At 38.0% G+C, this 16,753-nt stretch overlaps 1 protein-coding gene across 1 annotated transcript in view; it reads right to left on the minus strand.

Moving 5' to 3' along the window:
- Nucleotides 1–16,753, minus strand: part of SYNE1 (spectrin repeat containing nuclear envelope protein 1) — a 425,086-nt gene that overhangs the window by 85,975 nt on the left and 322,358 nt on the right. Inside the window, exons 106-115 of the mRNA XM_069488737.1 lie at nt 15,019–15,192; nt 12,378–12,509; nt 11,646–11,842; nt 10,827–10,959; nt 9,930–10,112; nt 8,579–8,728; nt 7,871–8,047; nt 7,253–7,408; nt 1,697–1,852; nt 255–425 (exon numbers count right to left, since the gene is read on the minus strand). Coding sequence (XP_069344838.1) covers nt 255–425; nt 1,697–1,852; nt 7,253–7,408; nt 7,871–8,047; nt 8,579–8,728; nt 9,930–10,112; nt 10,827–10,959; nt 11,646–11,842; nt 12,378–12,509; nt 15,019–15,192 — 1,629 coding nt within the window. The remainder of the gene's footprint in view (nt 1–254; nt 426–1,696; nt 1,853–7,252; nt 7,409–7,870; nt 8,048–8,578; nt 8,729–9,929; nt 10,113–10,826; nt 10,960–11,645; nt 11,843–12,377; nt 12,510–15,018; nt 15,193–16,753) is intronic.

Below are 16,753 nucleotides of genomic sequence, written 5' to 3' on the forward strand. Positions count from 1 at the left end.
AAAAATACATATATGTGGATATTTATATAACAGGATCTTAAAAACCCTTTAGTTATATACTAGCTAATCCAGCATGTGGCACTCATAGTCCGGTTAAGTAACAATACAGCAGGTAACATTACTTTTAAAGATTGTAAAAATAATTAAATGTAAATTATATATGGCAGTATTTCGGGATGATGTTTCCATTTGCTAATTTTTCGTTTTTCTCCAATTAAAAAGAATGTTAAGGGTGTGTTAAATTCATTCCTTACCTGAAGATTGTCTACCTGAACTTGCACAGCTTCTAGGGAGCCGGTGAGCAGACGGAATCGGGAAAGAGAATACCTGGCCTCCATGAGGCCACTGTTTATCTCGTCAAAGGCCCCTTTGTGGCTGCCCCACTGGTCAAGCACCGACATCAACTGTATCTTTAACTGCCCGACCTTTTGACAAAGACAAATACTTCTTAAAATTACATAACATGTAGAATGATGGAATATATATTCAATTTTGGAGAAACACTAACATCTAAGAACGTTATCAGAGTTTCAGGCATCATAAACAAACTAAAACTTCCAAAATATTTTTAAAAAGTAAAATGTGGCCACTTTGACATTTATATCTTGCACACTTCTGAACATTTGGTGTAAATGGAAATGCTTAAAATGTGATTAATTTGTAAATATATGTGTATTTTAATGTCATAAAAGGTCAACATATTTAATAAAACAGTTTGGGAAATGCGTTAACTCATTTAACCCTCATAACAACCTTCTGAGGTAGGTATAGTCATTATCACCATCTTATAAATGAGGAAACTAGAGGCACTAAAAGATCATAAAAATTCCCCAAGATCATACTGTTGGAATGTGAGGGGTCTCGATTGGAATCCAGGTCGTCTGGTCCAGGAAATAAAATCTGACTGTATCTGTAACTATTCCCCATGTGCTTGCACACGTACACACACATATATACTCAAATACATATCTTAAGAAAAACACATCTAAGAACATTCTTTCCTCATATTTATCTCGATCAGAAAAGTTTTTAGTTTGGTCTTTATCACTTAGAAGGATATCTACTTTGGATACCTTTCCCCAGGCTGGGGACAGACATTTAAGAATTACCTATAGCCATGGGACTGGATGAGATTATTAACAGAGTAATGTTTGCAAAGGCTTATTATAGGAAACATCAGCAACTAGACTGTTTTTATAAAAGAGGTTGATAGGCCGGGCGCGGTGGCTCACGCCTGTAATCCTAGCACTCTGGGAGGCCGAGGTGGGCGGATCGTTTGAGCTCAGGAGTTCGAGACCAGCCTGAGCAAGAGCGAGACCCCATCTCTACTAAAAATAGAAAGAAATTATATGGACAGCTAAAAATATATATAGAAAAAATTAGCCGGGCATGGAGGTGCATGCCTGTAGTCCCAGCTACTCGGGAGGCTGAGACAGAAGGATCGCTTGAGCTCAGGAGTTTGAGGTTGCTGTGAGCTAGGCTGATGCCACGGCACTCACTCTAGCCTGGGCAACAGAGTGAGACTCTGTCTCAAAAAAAAAAAAAAGAGGTTGATGAAGTGGACTTAACAGTACAAAGAGATAATGTACAGATTTGATAGTTATTTACTTGGTTACTCTAGGAAAACCAAAACCCAGAGTTGGGCCACGAGCTGGCAAACAGGGACCCGGAGCTGGCTCTGCACGAGTGGTATTACCGTGTGGTCTAAATTTGCCCAGGTTTGGCTGAGTTCCCGCAGTGTGCTCACGACAACGCCAGAGACCTCTTCTTTCTTGTTCTGAATCAAAGCAAGTCCATTCTGCTCAATTTTCTCTACTTCTTTTTCTTTTGCTTTAATCAAATCTTCCAGATCCTGAAAGATTTAAAAAATAGTTATTTTAAATTGTTCTATTACGGAACTCTGGGGTGCACTGAAATTGAGCCATTCTAGTTTCATGTCCTAAAAACATTTTACTAATCCAAAAAGCTTATCATTCTCAGAAAGAGTTGCCACAGAGGTGCTTATTCCTACTCTCAAATGTAAAAAAAAAAAAAAAAAAAACAGGAGTCTTTTTATACACAGGAAATTAGCATAACTTTAAAAAAGTAAAATTTGGTAATCTACTGGGTAAGAAAATGGCACCTTATAATTTTTTCAAGAAGCTACAAGGAAAGAAATGTATGCCAGAAATGGCAATATGATTTATACTCTTAAATTCATATATATTGGCGTTCACACAGTCTCACCCATGAGAAGAAATGCAATAGAATGATATTTTGGGCCCCAGTATCTGAGATTTAGTCACATTTCCACTACTATAAAGCTGTGTCACTTTGGGTAAGTGAGAAATTTCCACTGGGTCTCAGTTTCTTCAGATTGGAGATCAGAAGACTGGAAAAGATAATCTCTATTATGCTCTCTTTCTCTCTAAAATACTCTGATACTGTGTTATTCTGAAAGGTCATAGGCCTTTTTCACGAATCAAATCCTCATTTTCTTTAAGATGTGCATTTGTAACTGTCAGTATAAAATGTCCAAGAATGAAAAGTAAAACGAGGAAAAGATTTAGAGCTCATACTGCACCACACACCATGATCCTAACATATTTTAGTGCCATTGGAAAATTTGAGAAGCTCAGTGAAGGGGGCTGATACTGCTGTCAACGTTTTGTAAATAAACAAATGCAAGATCAAGTCATCCAACCCAAAGCTGGTGAGGGCTGGAGGGGGATTAGAACCCAAGCCCTAGAGCCTACTGACTCCTAGTTCAATGCTGGAGGTGAGTCAGCTGAACCTCAAACTGTGGGGGGACGTAAATCCCATGTTGGGATGATAAGCCAGGTATTAATATTAAGGCATGATTGGACTCCCACATTCAGAAGTACACCCCCACAACTAAAAATACATTTATAGGCCCTGGCCGTTACCAAAGAAGGGAGAAAATTCCAAAATATTTCAAATTTGGATAGTGTTTTAATTGTTTAAAAAAGATTTTCACTCCCTCCCATGATCCAAATATGGGTAATAAGGTTGGGACTGGGTACTGTTGTGGGTGAGGTGTTAATGAAGAGTCCAGTCTCTGCTATATTAACTACAAATTTTGTGCCTCTTTTAAAATTATTTTTGCCTCTTATTTTTGTTTCTGTTGTGATTCAACCTTTTAATCTATCTCTATTTAATTTATAAAATAGGGATAATAATACGTTTTCTTCTTAACCCAAAGGGATAAAATTAAATAAATATATACAACATATCTTTTAAGTTGTCAAAAACTAGCTAAATGTAAGATATTATTTTATTCAGCCATTTGGCAATCTGCCATGTTTCAGTATTAATTTATTTATTCTTCTCTACTGAATTATCATGAATAACTATTTTTGTCTTGGCATATTAATTAGGAATTCATACATTTAGTAGCTTAAAGAGATCATTTTTGTTTCTCATTTCCACTTTATAATTTTGTCAATATTTTGACCGTTTTGATAATTACTGGAGAATGAATATAATGATTATTGGGGTTACAGGTCTTTTATGTAGTATAGAATACATACTTATCTTTACTATTTAAGGACTTATCTCTTTATTTGTCTAAGAGGTTAAATGACCATAAACAATCTTTCCAATATGTCCTTAACATGATTCTAAAATTTAATCATTAGAATGTGGGGGGGGGGGAAGAAAAAAGGAAAAAAAAATTTAAAAAATAAAATTTAACCATTAGAAATTAAGTTTATCCTAATTTTTCTATAGATGCTAACTTTTTTTCAATGAACATTAAATAAATGATCCATTGCTTAGGAACACATCTCAAAAATGCCCTGCACATGTATGTTAACATAAGAGCAGAACCTAGGAGGGAAACAAGATTAAAATATATATTTTGTGCAAAATAAAGGTGTGTTTTCCTTTCCTTTCAATAATAATGAAAAGATGATTCTGTTTTGATGAATGAAGGGAAAGGCCAAACCTAACATTTTTGTTATAATAAATCATTTTAACTTGGGTGAATTCATAAATATCAGTTTTTATGTTATATTAAATTAATAAATCACCTCTAAGGGACTGGGAAAATATTCAAGATTTTTAAAACAAAATAAAGCTTGAATCCAGTCACAAACTTAAGTATACTGGCTTGAATTTCACATTTTGATCCAAAAGAACAATTTCTCAAAAATGACAATTTTATCAAGGTTTGTAGTACTGCCAAACAGAAACTTCCAGTTAGGCTATTGTGATTTATATGTAATGTCCCCAAATATCTTGTATAGGCTACTTTCATTCTGTCTTTTGTTTAAAAAAAAAATGACTTTTCATTTGAAGTCACAAATTGGCACTGGTGTGCGGTTCTCTAAACCACACTTTAATCTTTCCTTCCTGATACTCCCTGACCTGACTCTCTGGGAGACTAAAACTTAGGTCCTAAAAGTAGTAAAACTTGGCCAAGTTTCTGCCATATTTTCTAGATAGCAATGTCTCTCTAAATAGAAGACATGAACAGGAAAAGAAACAAAATGGAAAATGGTGGAAACAAGTATATTAAAGGGAAAAAGAAATACTAAAAAAGAGGAAAAGAAAAGTAGGGGAAAAAAGAAAAAAAAGGAGAAGTTGTATTAATGTAGTATGTTGGTCTCTCAGTAGCAATTCTGCCACCAAGAAGTACTCATTGTGTGAATTCTAATACTTAGAATTAACTTTTAAAATTAATAAAAATAGGCCGGGCGCGGTGGCTCACGCCTGTAATCCTAGCACTCTGGGAGGCCGAGGTGGGCGGATCGTTTGAGCTCAGGAGTTCGAGACCAGCCTGAGCAAGAGCGAGACCCCATCTCTACTAAAAATAGAAAGAAATTATATAGACAGCTAAATATATATATAGAAAAAATTAGCTGGGCATGGTGGCGCATGCCTGTAGTCCCAGCTACTCGGGAGGCTGAGGCAGGAGGATCGCTTGAGCCCAGGAGTGTGAGGTTGCTGTGAGCTAGGCTGACGCCACGGCACTCACGCTAGCCTGGGCAACAGAGTGAGACTCTGTTTCAAAAAATAAATAAATAAATAAAAAAATTAATAAAAATAATTTAATTTAGGAACTCAACAAAGGTGTGCCTTTTTATTCTTAAAAATAAAATTTTGAAATTCTGTCTTATTTGTACATTTTAGATTTTGTAGCCTAAATTAGAAATACTACTGGCCCCTAGAAAATCGGAAATGCAATCAGACTAGATGATGCATGTTTTTGGTCCTCAATCTTTTATACAGTCAACTTCTGATGTGAGGCGTTTTTTAAACTATTATTATTTCAAGGTATTCCTTTATATGATGTTTTTCTTTGTCATTTTTCTGTAGCCCCAAAATTGTAATCCATTAGCTGGGGAGCCAGCACTAGGAGCTTCTGCTCTTCCTTTTCTGAACTAAAAAGCCTTGATTGACGGCCAGGCACGGTGGCTCATGCCTGTAATCCTAACACTCTGGGAGGATCCCTTGAGGTCAGGAGTTCGAGACCAGCCTGACCAAGAGCAAGACCTTGTCTCTACTAAAAATAGAAAAATTAGCCGGGAACGGTGGCATGTACTTATAGTCCCAGCTACTGGGGAGGTTGAGGCAGGAGGAACACTTGAGCCCAGGAGTTTGAGGTTGCAGTGAACTATGATGACACCACTTCATTCTAGTCTATAGCAATAAGAGTAAGACTCCGTCTCAAAAAAAAAAAAAAAAAAAAAAAAACTTTGAGTGCTTAAATGTACCTCCCTTTACACATGTCCCAAACAGAAAAAAATGCTGGTTAGAAGAGAAATCATTACCAAAGTTCTTTCTTTTTGAAACCTAGAATAGAACAACAACAAGATTTGGGAAGAGGAGCTTTTCTGTAGAATTACTTCACAGTCAAGTCTTCAATTGTTCTTAGGAAACACAATAAGAAAATAGTCATAATTAATCTGTAACTCAGTACAAATTAATGGATTATTTTTTAAAAATTGTTACAGCATTAACTGTAACTAACCGCTCACATACATTTTGCATAAACAAGAACACCTGAGGGAAGATTATGTGCTCCTAAGTCACTAGAAACACCTGGAATATGGCTGGCTGCTGCACCTGAGCCTTCAGGCCTCACCACTCACAGAATCAGCAGACTCTGTGTCCTTCCCCATGTGACAAAACAAGAAGTAATACTGCCACCCATGAGAAGCAATCATTCAGAAGGGCTAAATGGGAATCCAACCAAGAATCTATTGCTAACTTCCATTTATAGAAAATACAGAGAAAAGAGCAAGTTAAATGACATCTGAAGGAACTACACAGGCCAACCCTTGAACTTGGGACCAGTCAACAGTTTCTGTAATGAGTTCATAGTAAAATATTCAAGAGACTTAAGAGCTCTAACAAGCAAATGTATTATGTGGACACTGTTTGCAATCTCATTTTGTTTGTTTGTTTTTAAGAGACAAGGTCTTGCTCTGTCGCCCAGGCTGGAATGCAGTGGCACAATCACAGCTCACTTTGAACTTGAACACAGCAGCTTTGAACTCCTGGGCTCAAGTGATCCTCCTACCTCAGCCTCCCAAGTAGCTGGGACTAAAGGCACATGTGGCCACACCCGACTAATTTTTAATTTTTTTGTAGAGATGGGGTCTCGCTATGTTGCTCAAGCTGGTCTCGAGCTCCTGGCCTCAAGCTAACCTTCTGCCTTGGCCTCTCAAAGTGCTGGGAGCATAGGCATGAGCCACTGCATGCCTGGCCCTGCATCCTTATTTTGAATAAATTAACTGAAAAAAAGACATTTGAAAGATAATAATAAAATATGATTATGGGTTGGACATAAAATAATATTAGGAATTATTTTTAAGCTCTTTGTGGTGATAATATTATGGTTGTATAAGAAAATGAGTATTTTTCAGAGATTGTACAGTAGCATGTAGGAATAAAATGACATGATAATGTGGTATTTACTATGAAATCTTTAAAAAAAAAAAAAGAATTCAGGCAAATGAGTCAAAATCTTGATAATTCTTAAGTGCCATGCTCAATATATGGAGGTCACAGCTTTTCGCTACATATGCATATGTTTAAAAATTTTCAGAATTTCAAATGTTTAAAAACAGTTGAAAAAATCTAACAGTTAAAAAAACTTTCTAAACTCATGTAATCAGAGAAATGTGTTATTGCCAAATGCAACTTTTAAAAAATATTTAACTTGCAGCTCTCAGAGCCTGCAAACTTCTTTAGCGTGTGCTGTGAAATTGTGAAATAGTTCATGTCAGCCACCTAGACAAGTTACCTGACAGTCTTTCAGTGCATTCTGAACAGAGGCCTGATCTCCAACTTGCTGTTGTTGTTTTAGTTTCTTTTCCTGAGTTTCAAACCAAGTTTTCAGACCTTGTACATTGTTTTCATAGTCTGACCAAGATTCCAGTAAGCCTTCCAACAGCTGGATCTGAACAAACATAATGAAATGAAATTTTCAGTTTTATTTTAAAAAACACATCATTGCCAGGCTAATTACTCTAGCCACTGTTTCTTCCAAATTAAGAGGTCCTAAAATACAGTCCATTGTATGTACATATGATTTAAAAAATGAATTTTATAAAGTGTGAATCCATGACTATTACCGGTAAGCAAGAAAGGACTAAAGTCAACTTGAAGCAAAGGTAAAAGAAATTGAGAGGCATCTTTAAAAAACTGAAACAACATGAAATATACAGAGTAGAGGGTGCATAAGAGAAAATCATTAACATCGTTAAAGAACGTTGAGAGCGATTAACATTCAGTGGCATTGTCGGAAGCATTCTTGCGCTTAGTATAGCCACACTACTCGTGAACTGAGTTTTCATTACAGACTGTGCCTGTTCTTGGGACTTTCACGTAAATATGGACAGCAGCAGGCCACCTGGCTTACCTTCTCAGTTACTAGACCTTGCAAGATTTGCCAACTTTTATTCATTGCTCCAAGTTGCTCAGCAAAATCTGTCTTATCACTACGTTTACTTTCCACATCCTGACTGCTGATTTGTAGCACGGACTGGTTCACAAAATCAACCGTCAACTGTTTACAGTTAATGTCTATCTTAAAACCCTAAAAAAGGAGAGGAGAAAATAGGAAAACTAAGTTATACATATAAATGTCTTATTACTTTACCAGGAATTGGAAAGTCTTAAGTGACATTAAGATTGATGTTATCAGTTCCATAGCTTAGTCCAAACAGCACAATTTGTGTGTATTTGCATGACCCATTGTTTTCAGAAGTTGAGTATATATTTGTATATGTTTATATAAACACACACAGATATACATATATATATTTGGGTAGAATATGTAGAACTGGATAAATTATATAGCCTCACTATAAAATATTTATAAATTATAGCATTTATTTTTATGATTTTTAAAAAATAACACAAAATTATTCAAAATTATTCTTAGCTCTGGACAACTTTTCTTATGCTTATAACTATGCATGCAGTTTTCTTTCTTTTGAATGCCCATCTGGTCACCATGTAAGGAATACATATTTCAAGACCTGATTTCCATAATTTGAGTTTTTGAGTTCTTTCAGATAAAATAGTCTAAAAACATGAAAAGTTAAAAGCAAAAAATATTGATTACCTTATATTTCTGAAGGTACTCATGAATTGCTTTGTAACCTATGGAATTCTTTATATTATCTTCATCCTTTTGAATAACATTTTCCATTAGAGAAATCCAACTCATGACTTCAGAAATGGCATGGCGGGAAGGCAGCTTATCCATTTGGAGCTGTCCAAGTCAGAGACAGAACAATCCCCAAGTGTTGAAATTCAAACTTAAGTTCTGCTAACTTAAAAACTCTACATGAATTCTTATCTATGTACCAACACTCTTGAATGACATTTTGATATCTTAACCCTGTTAGAAAGCTTGAAGTTAAACAATAGGCAAACACTGAACAATAATAGTCATTTTATGTTCACTTGACATCCAATATTATAAACATTGTATAAACATTAATTAATTAATTAAAACACCAGCAAGAGGAAAATATTATTCTTATTTTATAGCTAGTTTTATGAGTCAAAAAAACTTAACTACAAAACATTCAACAGATGTATTTTATTAGTTATCTTGTAAAATCTCTGTGTATTATGACTCAGGAATGTTAAAAGAAGAAAGAAAAATACACTACAAGCTATCATTTTCTAGAGTTTTTGGCACTCTCGTGTTTATTTCCGAGAGAATAGCCAATTTCCTAAGTCTTTAACTAAAATATACTTAAAATTCTGAATCTTACTTAATATATCACGCATTTATGCACATACTTGCTAGAATAATTTGGAAGAACAAAAGCAATCATGTAAAATATTTATAAATCAACTTTTATGTGGTGCTGAAAGATACAGAGTTGAACATGGGATGGTTGCTGTCCTCTAGGAATGTATAGCTGCTGATTAGGAGACGTAAGGCATATACATTAAACATGGCTCTCAAGCCTAATACACGGTGATGAATGTCAAAGAGAGATAAAAATAAAATGCTCTGGGATTTCAGGGCAGGTAGGTGTATTTCCAGAGCAGAGGAGTGCTTACATCTATTGAATGCCAGTTGCTCTCTTGTATGTTCGATGATGGATCTTTTGCATATATTGTGTTACAAATCTTCGTAACTACTTAATTTATGAGGGAGGTATAATTGCCCACATTTTACACATGAGAAAATAGATTTTAAAAGAGACCAGACAAAGATGCCAATACACACACACACACACACACACACTGTAGAAGCCCTACGAAGAAATGCCATCTGAGTGGAGCTTTGTAAAATAGTTCACTTTTAATATGTAATATGTAAAATGGAAAAGAGAAAAGGGCAGATGTCTGAGTCAAAGCTGATTTAAATTTGTGAGCAAGAGCAGATTAGTTTGCTTTTCCATTTCATAGAGCTTAAGTCCATTATTACTCATTAAAACAATCCTTGCCCCTACCTGGTGGAGCTTCTCCTGCACGGCTGGAATGTTGGTCAGCAGGTCAGTCCACTGGCTGTCAATGTGCGACAGCTCAGAGCGCAGTGCCGCTGTGTCCACCTTCTTTAACCGAAGAAGCTGATTTCCAGTGCTCAGGACAGATGATTTCAGGGAAGATTTGGCATCTACTTCTTTAGAAAACTCCTAAAAGAAGTAGTGACTTTCAAATTAGGGTTAAATAGCCAGACCTTTCCTTAAAGGACCAACTTAGTGCATGGAATACTTTCCTTTACATTTTGAGAGGGGAGCTATGCCGAGCACAGAAGAGGCAAATGAAAGCAGCACACCCTTGCCCTCGAATGAAAGCCAACTATGAAGCCATTACTTGAAAACTACTTTAAAGATCATTCACTAGATGAGAAGTTGAGTCCTATTATGTTGCATAATTTTTTTTTTTTTTTTCAAGAAACTGTCTTACTCTGTCGTCCCAGCTAGAGTGCAGTGGTGTCATCAGAGCTCACTGCAACCTCAACTCCTGGGCTCAAGTGACCCTACTGCCTCAGCCTCTCCAGTAGCGGGGACTACAGGCCCATGCCACCACGCCCAGCTAATTTTTCTATCTTTTGTAGAGATGGGGTCTTGCTCTTGTTCAGGCTGGTCTCTAACTCCTAGCCTCAAACAATCCTCCCTCCTGTGCCTCCTGAAATGCTAGGATTACAGGTGTGAGCCACCATGCTTAGCCTTTATTTTGCATAATTATTGAACACACATAGTTAACATTGATAAATTCTCAATAATTTAGTTTATTAAGTATATCCATTGACAGCTGACTTGCTTTCTGCTGGTGTATGGGTCATGTCTGATCTGAAGACCTGAAAACAATAAAATCTCATCAAATTCCTTAGATCTTAAACCTACCAGGAAAGCATTTAGATGATCACGGACCGTTTCCAGCTCTTGTGGGACTGTCACAGATTGCTGAGTCCAAAATTCTAGCTTTTCTTTTGCAGATTGTAACCAGTGAATTAGATCTGCAGATTCACTTTGATATCTGTAAGTATATTAATGAGTCTATTAAGTAAACATCCAATCCCTACCTTCTGCTCACCCATGTTATTCACCAATGCCAACAGTTTTACAACAAGAGATAAAGACTTAGAAGGAAAATACACTAAGCTGACACTGTGAAATTCTCTTCTCTTAATATTTATTCCTTGATCAAGTCTGTCTCTCTGAGTTTTAGCTTGTTCATCTCTAAGCTGAAAATTAAAATAAAGATCTTTCTCCTAGTCCTTCACATTGATGCTACTTAGAAAATATTAGATGATTGTTATAAAAACTTCTTTGAAATAAAGGTGGCACAGAAACACAGTATTTCATTACATAAAAAATCAACCTTCCACCTCCCTTGAATACTTCCCATTGTGTTTAAGAAGCTTCCTTTTCTCAGTCCTTGTTTTCTCTTCTTTCTTTCCATCATAGGCTTTATTGTGATCACCCAGACACAGTCACTAGGCCAAGGTAAGGTGCAGTATGCAGCTGCCTCTGTGCCCACTTTTAATTACATTTTTATACAATTATACAAGAATCCAAGTGGGGACTTTCTGTTTGTCTTTATTTTCCAAACTATGCATTAAGTTCCTAGAGGGACCATATTGTTTTCAAGTATAGTACCCACTAGCTTTATTAGTACCCTGCAGTACTTATCTAAAATATGCAAAATAGTCATTGTGTTACCTGGTCCAGTGTTTCAGTATCGTTTCCAATCTGTGAAGTTCCTTAGACACTTTGTTGGTATTATTCAGCCAGTGTTCTCCCAGCTGATTGAGCTGGCTTTCCAGATCTGAGCAGCTGATGGATATCAGGAGTCGTTTGCCATCATCTAACACCTGATATAATTTGGGCTGGTATTCACTGAGGCTAGATTTTAAGTGCTAAAATGATTGAAAATATTGGGTTAAAAGTTTGGATTGTTCAATTTTTGTTTTTAAGAATTATATTTTTTCTGTTGCCCACAATGTTCCCATTGCCGTTATTCGAACTTAAACTATTGGCACCCAAGTAACATTGACAACTTTAAGATGTTTCACCAATATATAAGCATAGATATTCTCCTTTTTTACTTTTTGGTATTGGCTTTAGGTGCATTTAAAACTGTCAAACTATCATTATTTCAAGAATAGTTTTATACCAGCACAAACTACAGAAACTGCTCAGTGGAGCCTGAATTTTCAAAAAGAGCTCTCTCATTTAAAAAAAAGAAAAAAAGAAGACTTTTTATTTATGTTCTACTGTAAGTTATATAAACACAATCTATCTGCTTTCAACAATGTCAATAAATTGCAATAAAATTAAGGTACTTAATAAAATATTTGATCACAAGTTTGTTTAGATTGTGTTAAAACTATTGGTAAGTTTCGAAAGGATATGTGGCTACTTGTAATACCAAGATGCCCTTTGGGCACCAACCTGGTAGAGTGTTATCCGGTCGATGAGCCTGTCCTCACTCTCCTCCACCAGACCCACACTTGGGATGCTGCCTTCTACCACCTCCAGCTGTCTGCGGAGCTCCTGGTGGTCCTCGTCCAGATGGGACCACGTCTGGAAACATAACATTAGTCTGTGAGCTGAAAAAGTCCTCAACAGGGAATGACATTTCTCCTTGTGTACAAAATATGTGCTTGACAGATTCTCTTTGAAGTTATGTCGGGGGTGTCTGTGTTGGGGTTTGCTTTGGGAAGCAAAAGATGGCTTTGAAACCAGTAATCAGATGGTGGTCCTTTAAAGCAGTGGTTTTTGGCACCCAACCTTTTTGGCAGGTTTGTTCAGGTTACAGTAGGGTTCTTTGAGCTCCTAGGAGAATCTAATGCCACTGCTGATCTGACAGGAGGTGGAGCTTATGTGGTGATGCCAGTGTTGGGGAGCGGCTGTAAATACAGATGAAGCTTTGCTCCCTCACCTGCCGCTCACCCCTGCTGTGCAACCTGGTTCCTAACAGGCCATGGACTGGTGCTGGTCTGTGGCCCAGGGGTTGGGGACCACAGCTTTAAAGCACTGTGCATGGGCTTTGGCACCTGCAACCAACTGGCTATATGACCATGGGTAAGTTACTAAGCTTCTCTGAACTCCATTTTACACATTACAATGGGGATAGTAATAGCTATTTTCTCCATGACGAGAATTAAATGGAATAATGTATGCAGTATAGCTGGTATCTGGTATGCATGGTTTTGTTCTTTTTACCATAGTAAGGATTTAAATCAAAGGGATGGGCGTGTTTGCTTTTCACATAGTTTTTCATTACATTTGCAAATAAAAGTTCAAATAAAACACAGACATTTATAAATATGAATATATAGTCTGTATATTCTATCAAAGAAAAATACCGTATCACTTATTCCTAATTCAGATTTTTATTTTATTTAAAACTGGAAAAAACTTTCTAAAAACAATCAGTTGAAGTCTTTTCCAATAATTTACGATGAGGGTAAGCAGTTTTGCAATATGGGTCTGCTCACTTCACTATGCAGGTGGGGTGGAATCAGGCATAATAGTAGAAACCCAAGCTTTTCAACATGCTAAATACCCACTGCCAGGCACCGGTCAAAGCCTAGGGACTTAGCAGTAAATAAAACATACAAAAACCCCTGCCATCAAGGAGTGCACAGACCAGCAATCAACAATCAACAATACATTGAAAAACAAACCGTACACGTGTTATGGTATATTGGAGAGTTCTTGAGCTGTGAGGGAATAAAATAGAACTGAGTAGGGGAGGGAGGGAATGACCAGTGTGTGCGTGTGGTGGGACTGCAATTTATGGTGTGGTCATGGAGTTTCACTGAAAAGGACTCATTTCAGGCTGTGAAGTCAGACAGATGAGGGTGTGATTGCTGACTCTGCCACCAACTAATCATGTGCCTTGGCAAGACATTGCTCCCAGACTCCTTCCTGAAACAGGGATTCGCAATACCATCTCCGAGAGTCAGGGCGAAGAGTAGATGGATCCATAAATGTGAGAAGCCTAGCCAGGGGCCCGATGGATCAATAAATAGTAACTGTTATTACAGAGATTTCAAATGTTAAAGATAAGTTTCTCTCCAAAATATAGTACAACTGGGGAATTTTGAGTTTAGCTAGCTATGATAATGTTGGCCCCAGGAAGAAGACAAGATCTAGAAAAACGTAAATATGACCGGCAGGCAATCCAGGTAAGGTTGGTAATGTTGGGGGAGTGGGTGGAAGGAGAGGAAAGAAGAGGGAGATTATAATCCCTAAAACTTTCATGGGCAAGAGGAAGAATGAGAAAGCCGGAACAGTTTAGGGCAACTGATGTAGTTACTGAAGAGAGGAGGGGACTGGTCTATCATTGATGTCCTACATTGCCACAGGGTCCTACAGCTGATCAGTAAGCCTCTATGAGCACCTGTCATGGGTACCGGGTCATATTCTTGTGGTGAAGCTGGAACTCGAGTCCAAGTCCACCTGACTCTGGTGCGGGAGCCCACAGGCTTTCTCTGTAATGGGCCAGACAGTAAATATTTTTAGCTTTGTAGACCATACAGTGTCTGTCACAACCACTCATGTCTGCCCTTGTAGTGTAAAAGCAGCTGTAGACAACATATAAACTGATAAAGCTTTGTATGTTCCAATAAAACTTTATTTACAAAAAGAGGCATCCCATTTAGCCCATGGGATGATCTCTGCTCCAGGGTATGGGTCTTGGTTACAGAAGGCATCTCTCTTTCTTATGATCTATAAGATCTAATGTACAAAACACTGTTTTCTTCTCTATAAAGACTTATATTACATTCTGACTGTCCCTCACTTGCCTGTTGTCCCCCTAGACGCTGAGGTCGCTGAGGGCAGAGTCCTGGGCATATTAAAATTTTTGTGTTCCCAGTGCCTGGAAACTAGTGACAGGTTTGTTAATGCTGAAAGAATGGCTGGTATGAAAATGAGTGTGACTGAAGGAGAGCGAATGAATGAATGAGAGAATGAAATTTCACAGTCTCCTTTTGTGACAGGCAGGACAAATACAGCTTGCGTTAGAGGTCTACTTTGCAGCAGAGAGTTTGCAGTGGGGACGATGCTACATCAGTGGTCTCACCTCCAGAATATACTCCAGCTCCACGCCCCTCTTGTGAGCCTGTTTCAGAACAGCGGAAGCCTGCGCCATCAGTTCCGTATGGAATTGGGTTTCCTTTGGGACTGCAAAGCTGATGATCTTCCTGAAGAGTGTTTCAGTCAAGATCATGTGAGACTCCAGACCCTGAAAGTATTCCTGTAATTTTTCAGGTAGAAAGAAGTCAGCACCTCATCCACAGACTGCCTGAGGATCAAAATTGCTTCAACTGTTAAAGCTGACAGAACTCGGTTAATCCATGAGCGATATCCCCACTCACCTCCCCCTTAGCCCAGACACTGGTCGTGTCCTGCAGAGACTCTAGGCTCTAGGCTTTTAACTGGCCTCTCTTGTCTCCCTATTCAAATGCATCCTACACACTGCTGTGCTGCAGACACACTGTCCCCAAAACAAAGCTCTTCACATGTGCCAGCTGCAGAAAAAACTCCTCTGCCCTCTTAATACCTCATGCCTGCGCAGTCTGGCCTCCTTCCTGTCCTGGCACGGCCTCTCACTAACCTCACCGCACACTGGCCTCCCGCGTGCTCGGACACATTATCTCCCACTCCCCCATCGCTGGCCTCTGGTCTGACTCTGTTCTTCTTGAGATGTTTTCTCACTTGACATCTTCAGTGACTTTCCCTCCTCTGGCTGAGTTTGAGCAATACTTCCTGAACTTCCAGAGGGTGTGCTGTGCTTAATGCTTGGCTGATTGGTACTTGTTCTTATTTTCCCTGTAATATACTATAGAGAACAGAATTGTAGGCCTTGCACCAACCTACAAATGTTTTTGAAATGTTACTTTTTTTGTGTAATAGACCTTAGAGGATGGAGGTGGAGCCTATCCCATTTCCTGTTCCTAGCTCCATGATGGAATCAAAGAACTGGGAATTGATAATAACAGCTAACATTAACTGAGTTCTTACTATTTGCTTGGCATGGCCTAAACACATTGCCTGACTCATTTCTTCCTTATAACCACTCTATAACTCTATGCGATAGGGAGTTTTAGTTCCCATTTTATAGAGGAGAACACTGAGCCACCCGCTCCATGTAGCTTGCCCAAGGCCACACATGCTAGCAGTGGCAGGGCTGGGGTTTGAACCTGGGCAGTGCGCTTCTATCTGTGCTCCTCACCAATACTGCAGAACTTTCCTGCAGAAAACGGTCTGGTCAGTAGAAGCTGGAATCATCATTTTTAACTGACACTTATTGTATCATAGAATCTTCAAGTTGGAAGAGACCTTGAAGTTCATCTGCTCCAACAATCAGTGAAAGCTGAGATTCCTTTAACAAGCCCATCTCCCCTGAAAGCCTTGGCTAGACTTTTCATGGCTAGGAGGGCCGTCTGTTCAATGGAAGCCTACTCACTTTAGAATTCTTCTTCTATTGAGCTTTATTTCTCTGTTATTTATACTCATTGATCCTAGCTTCCCCTCTGGAATAACTCAGAATGATATTTTATTGCTATAGTCAACAATTTGAGAAAAACCAGCTGTGAACTTTAAGGCAATGTTTTCGAAGCCAAATGATAAGGCTTTAATAAATCATAAAGTTTTGGGAAAAAAGCTCTGGGAAAAAATACTGAGAAGTACAATTTCAAAAAGAAAAAAAAAAAAATTCACCTTTGTAAGACACCAGAAAGCTACACAATGGTAGATTTAACCTTCTATAACCCAATAGGATTTTTTCAGTTTTCTTACAGGAAATTCCCACAGAG

This window comes from Eulemur rufifrons, chromosome 15 (assembly GCF_041146395.1).
Source record: "Eulemur rufifrons isolate Redbay chromosome 15, OSU_ERuf_1, whole genome shotgun sequence".
Lineage (NCBI taxonomy): Eukaryota > Metazoa > Chordata > Mammalia > Primates > Lemuridae > Eulemur > Eulemur rufifrons.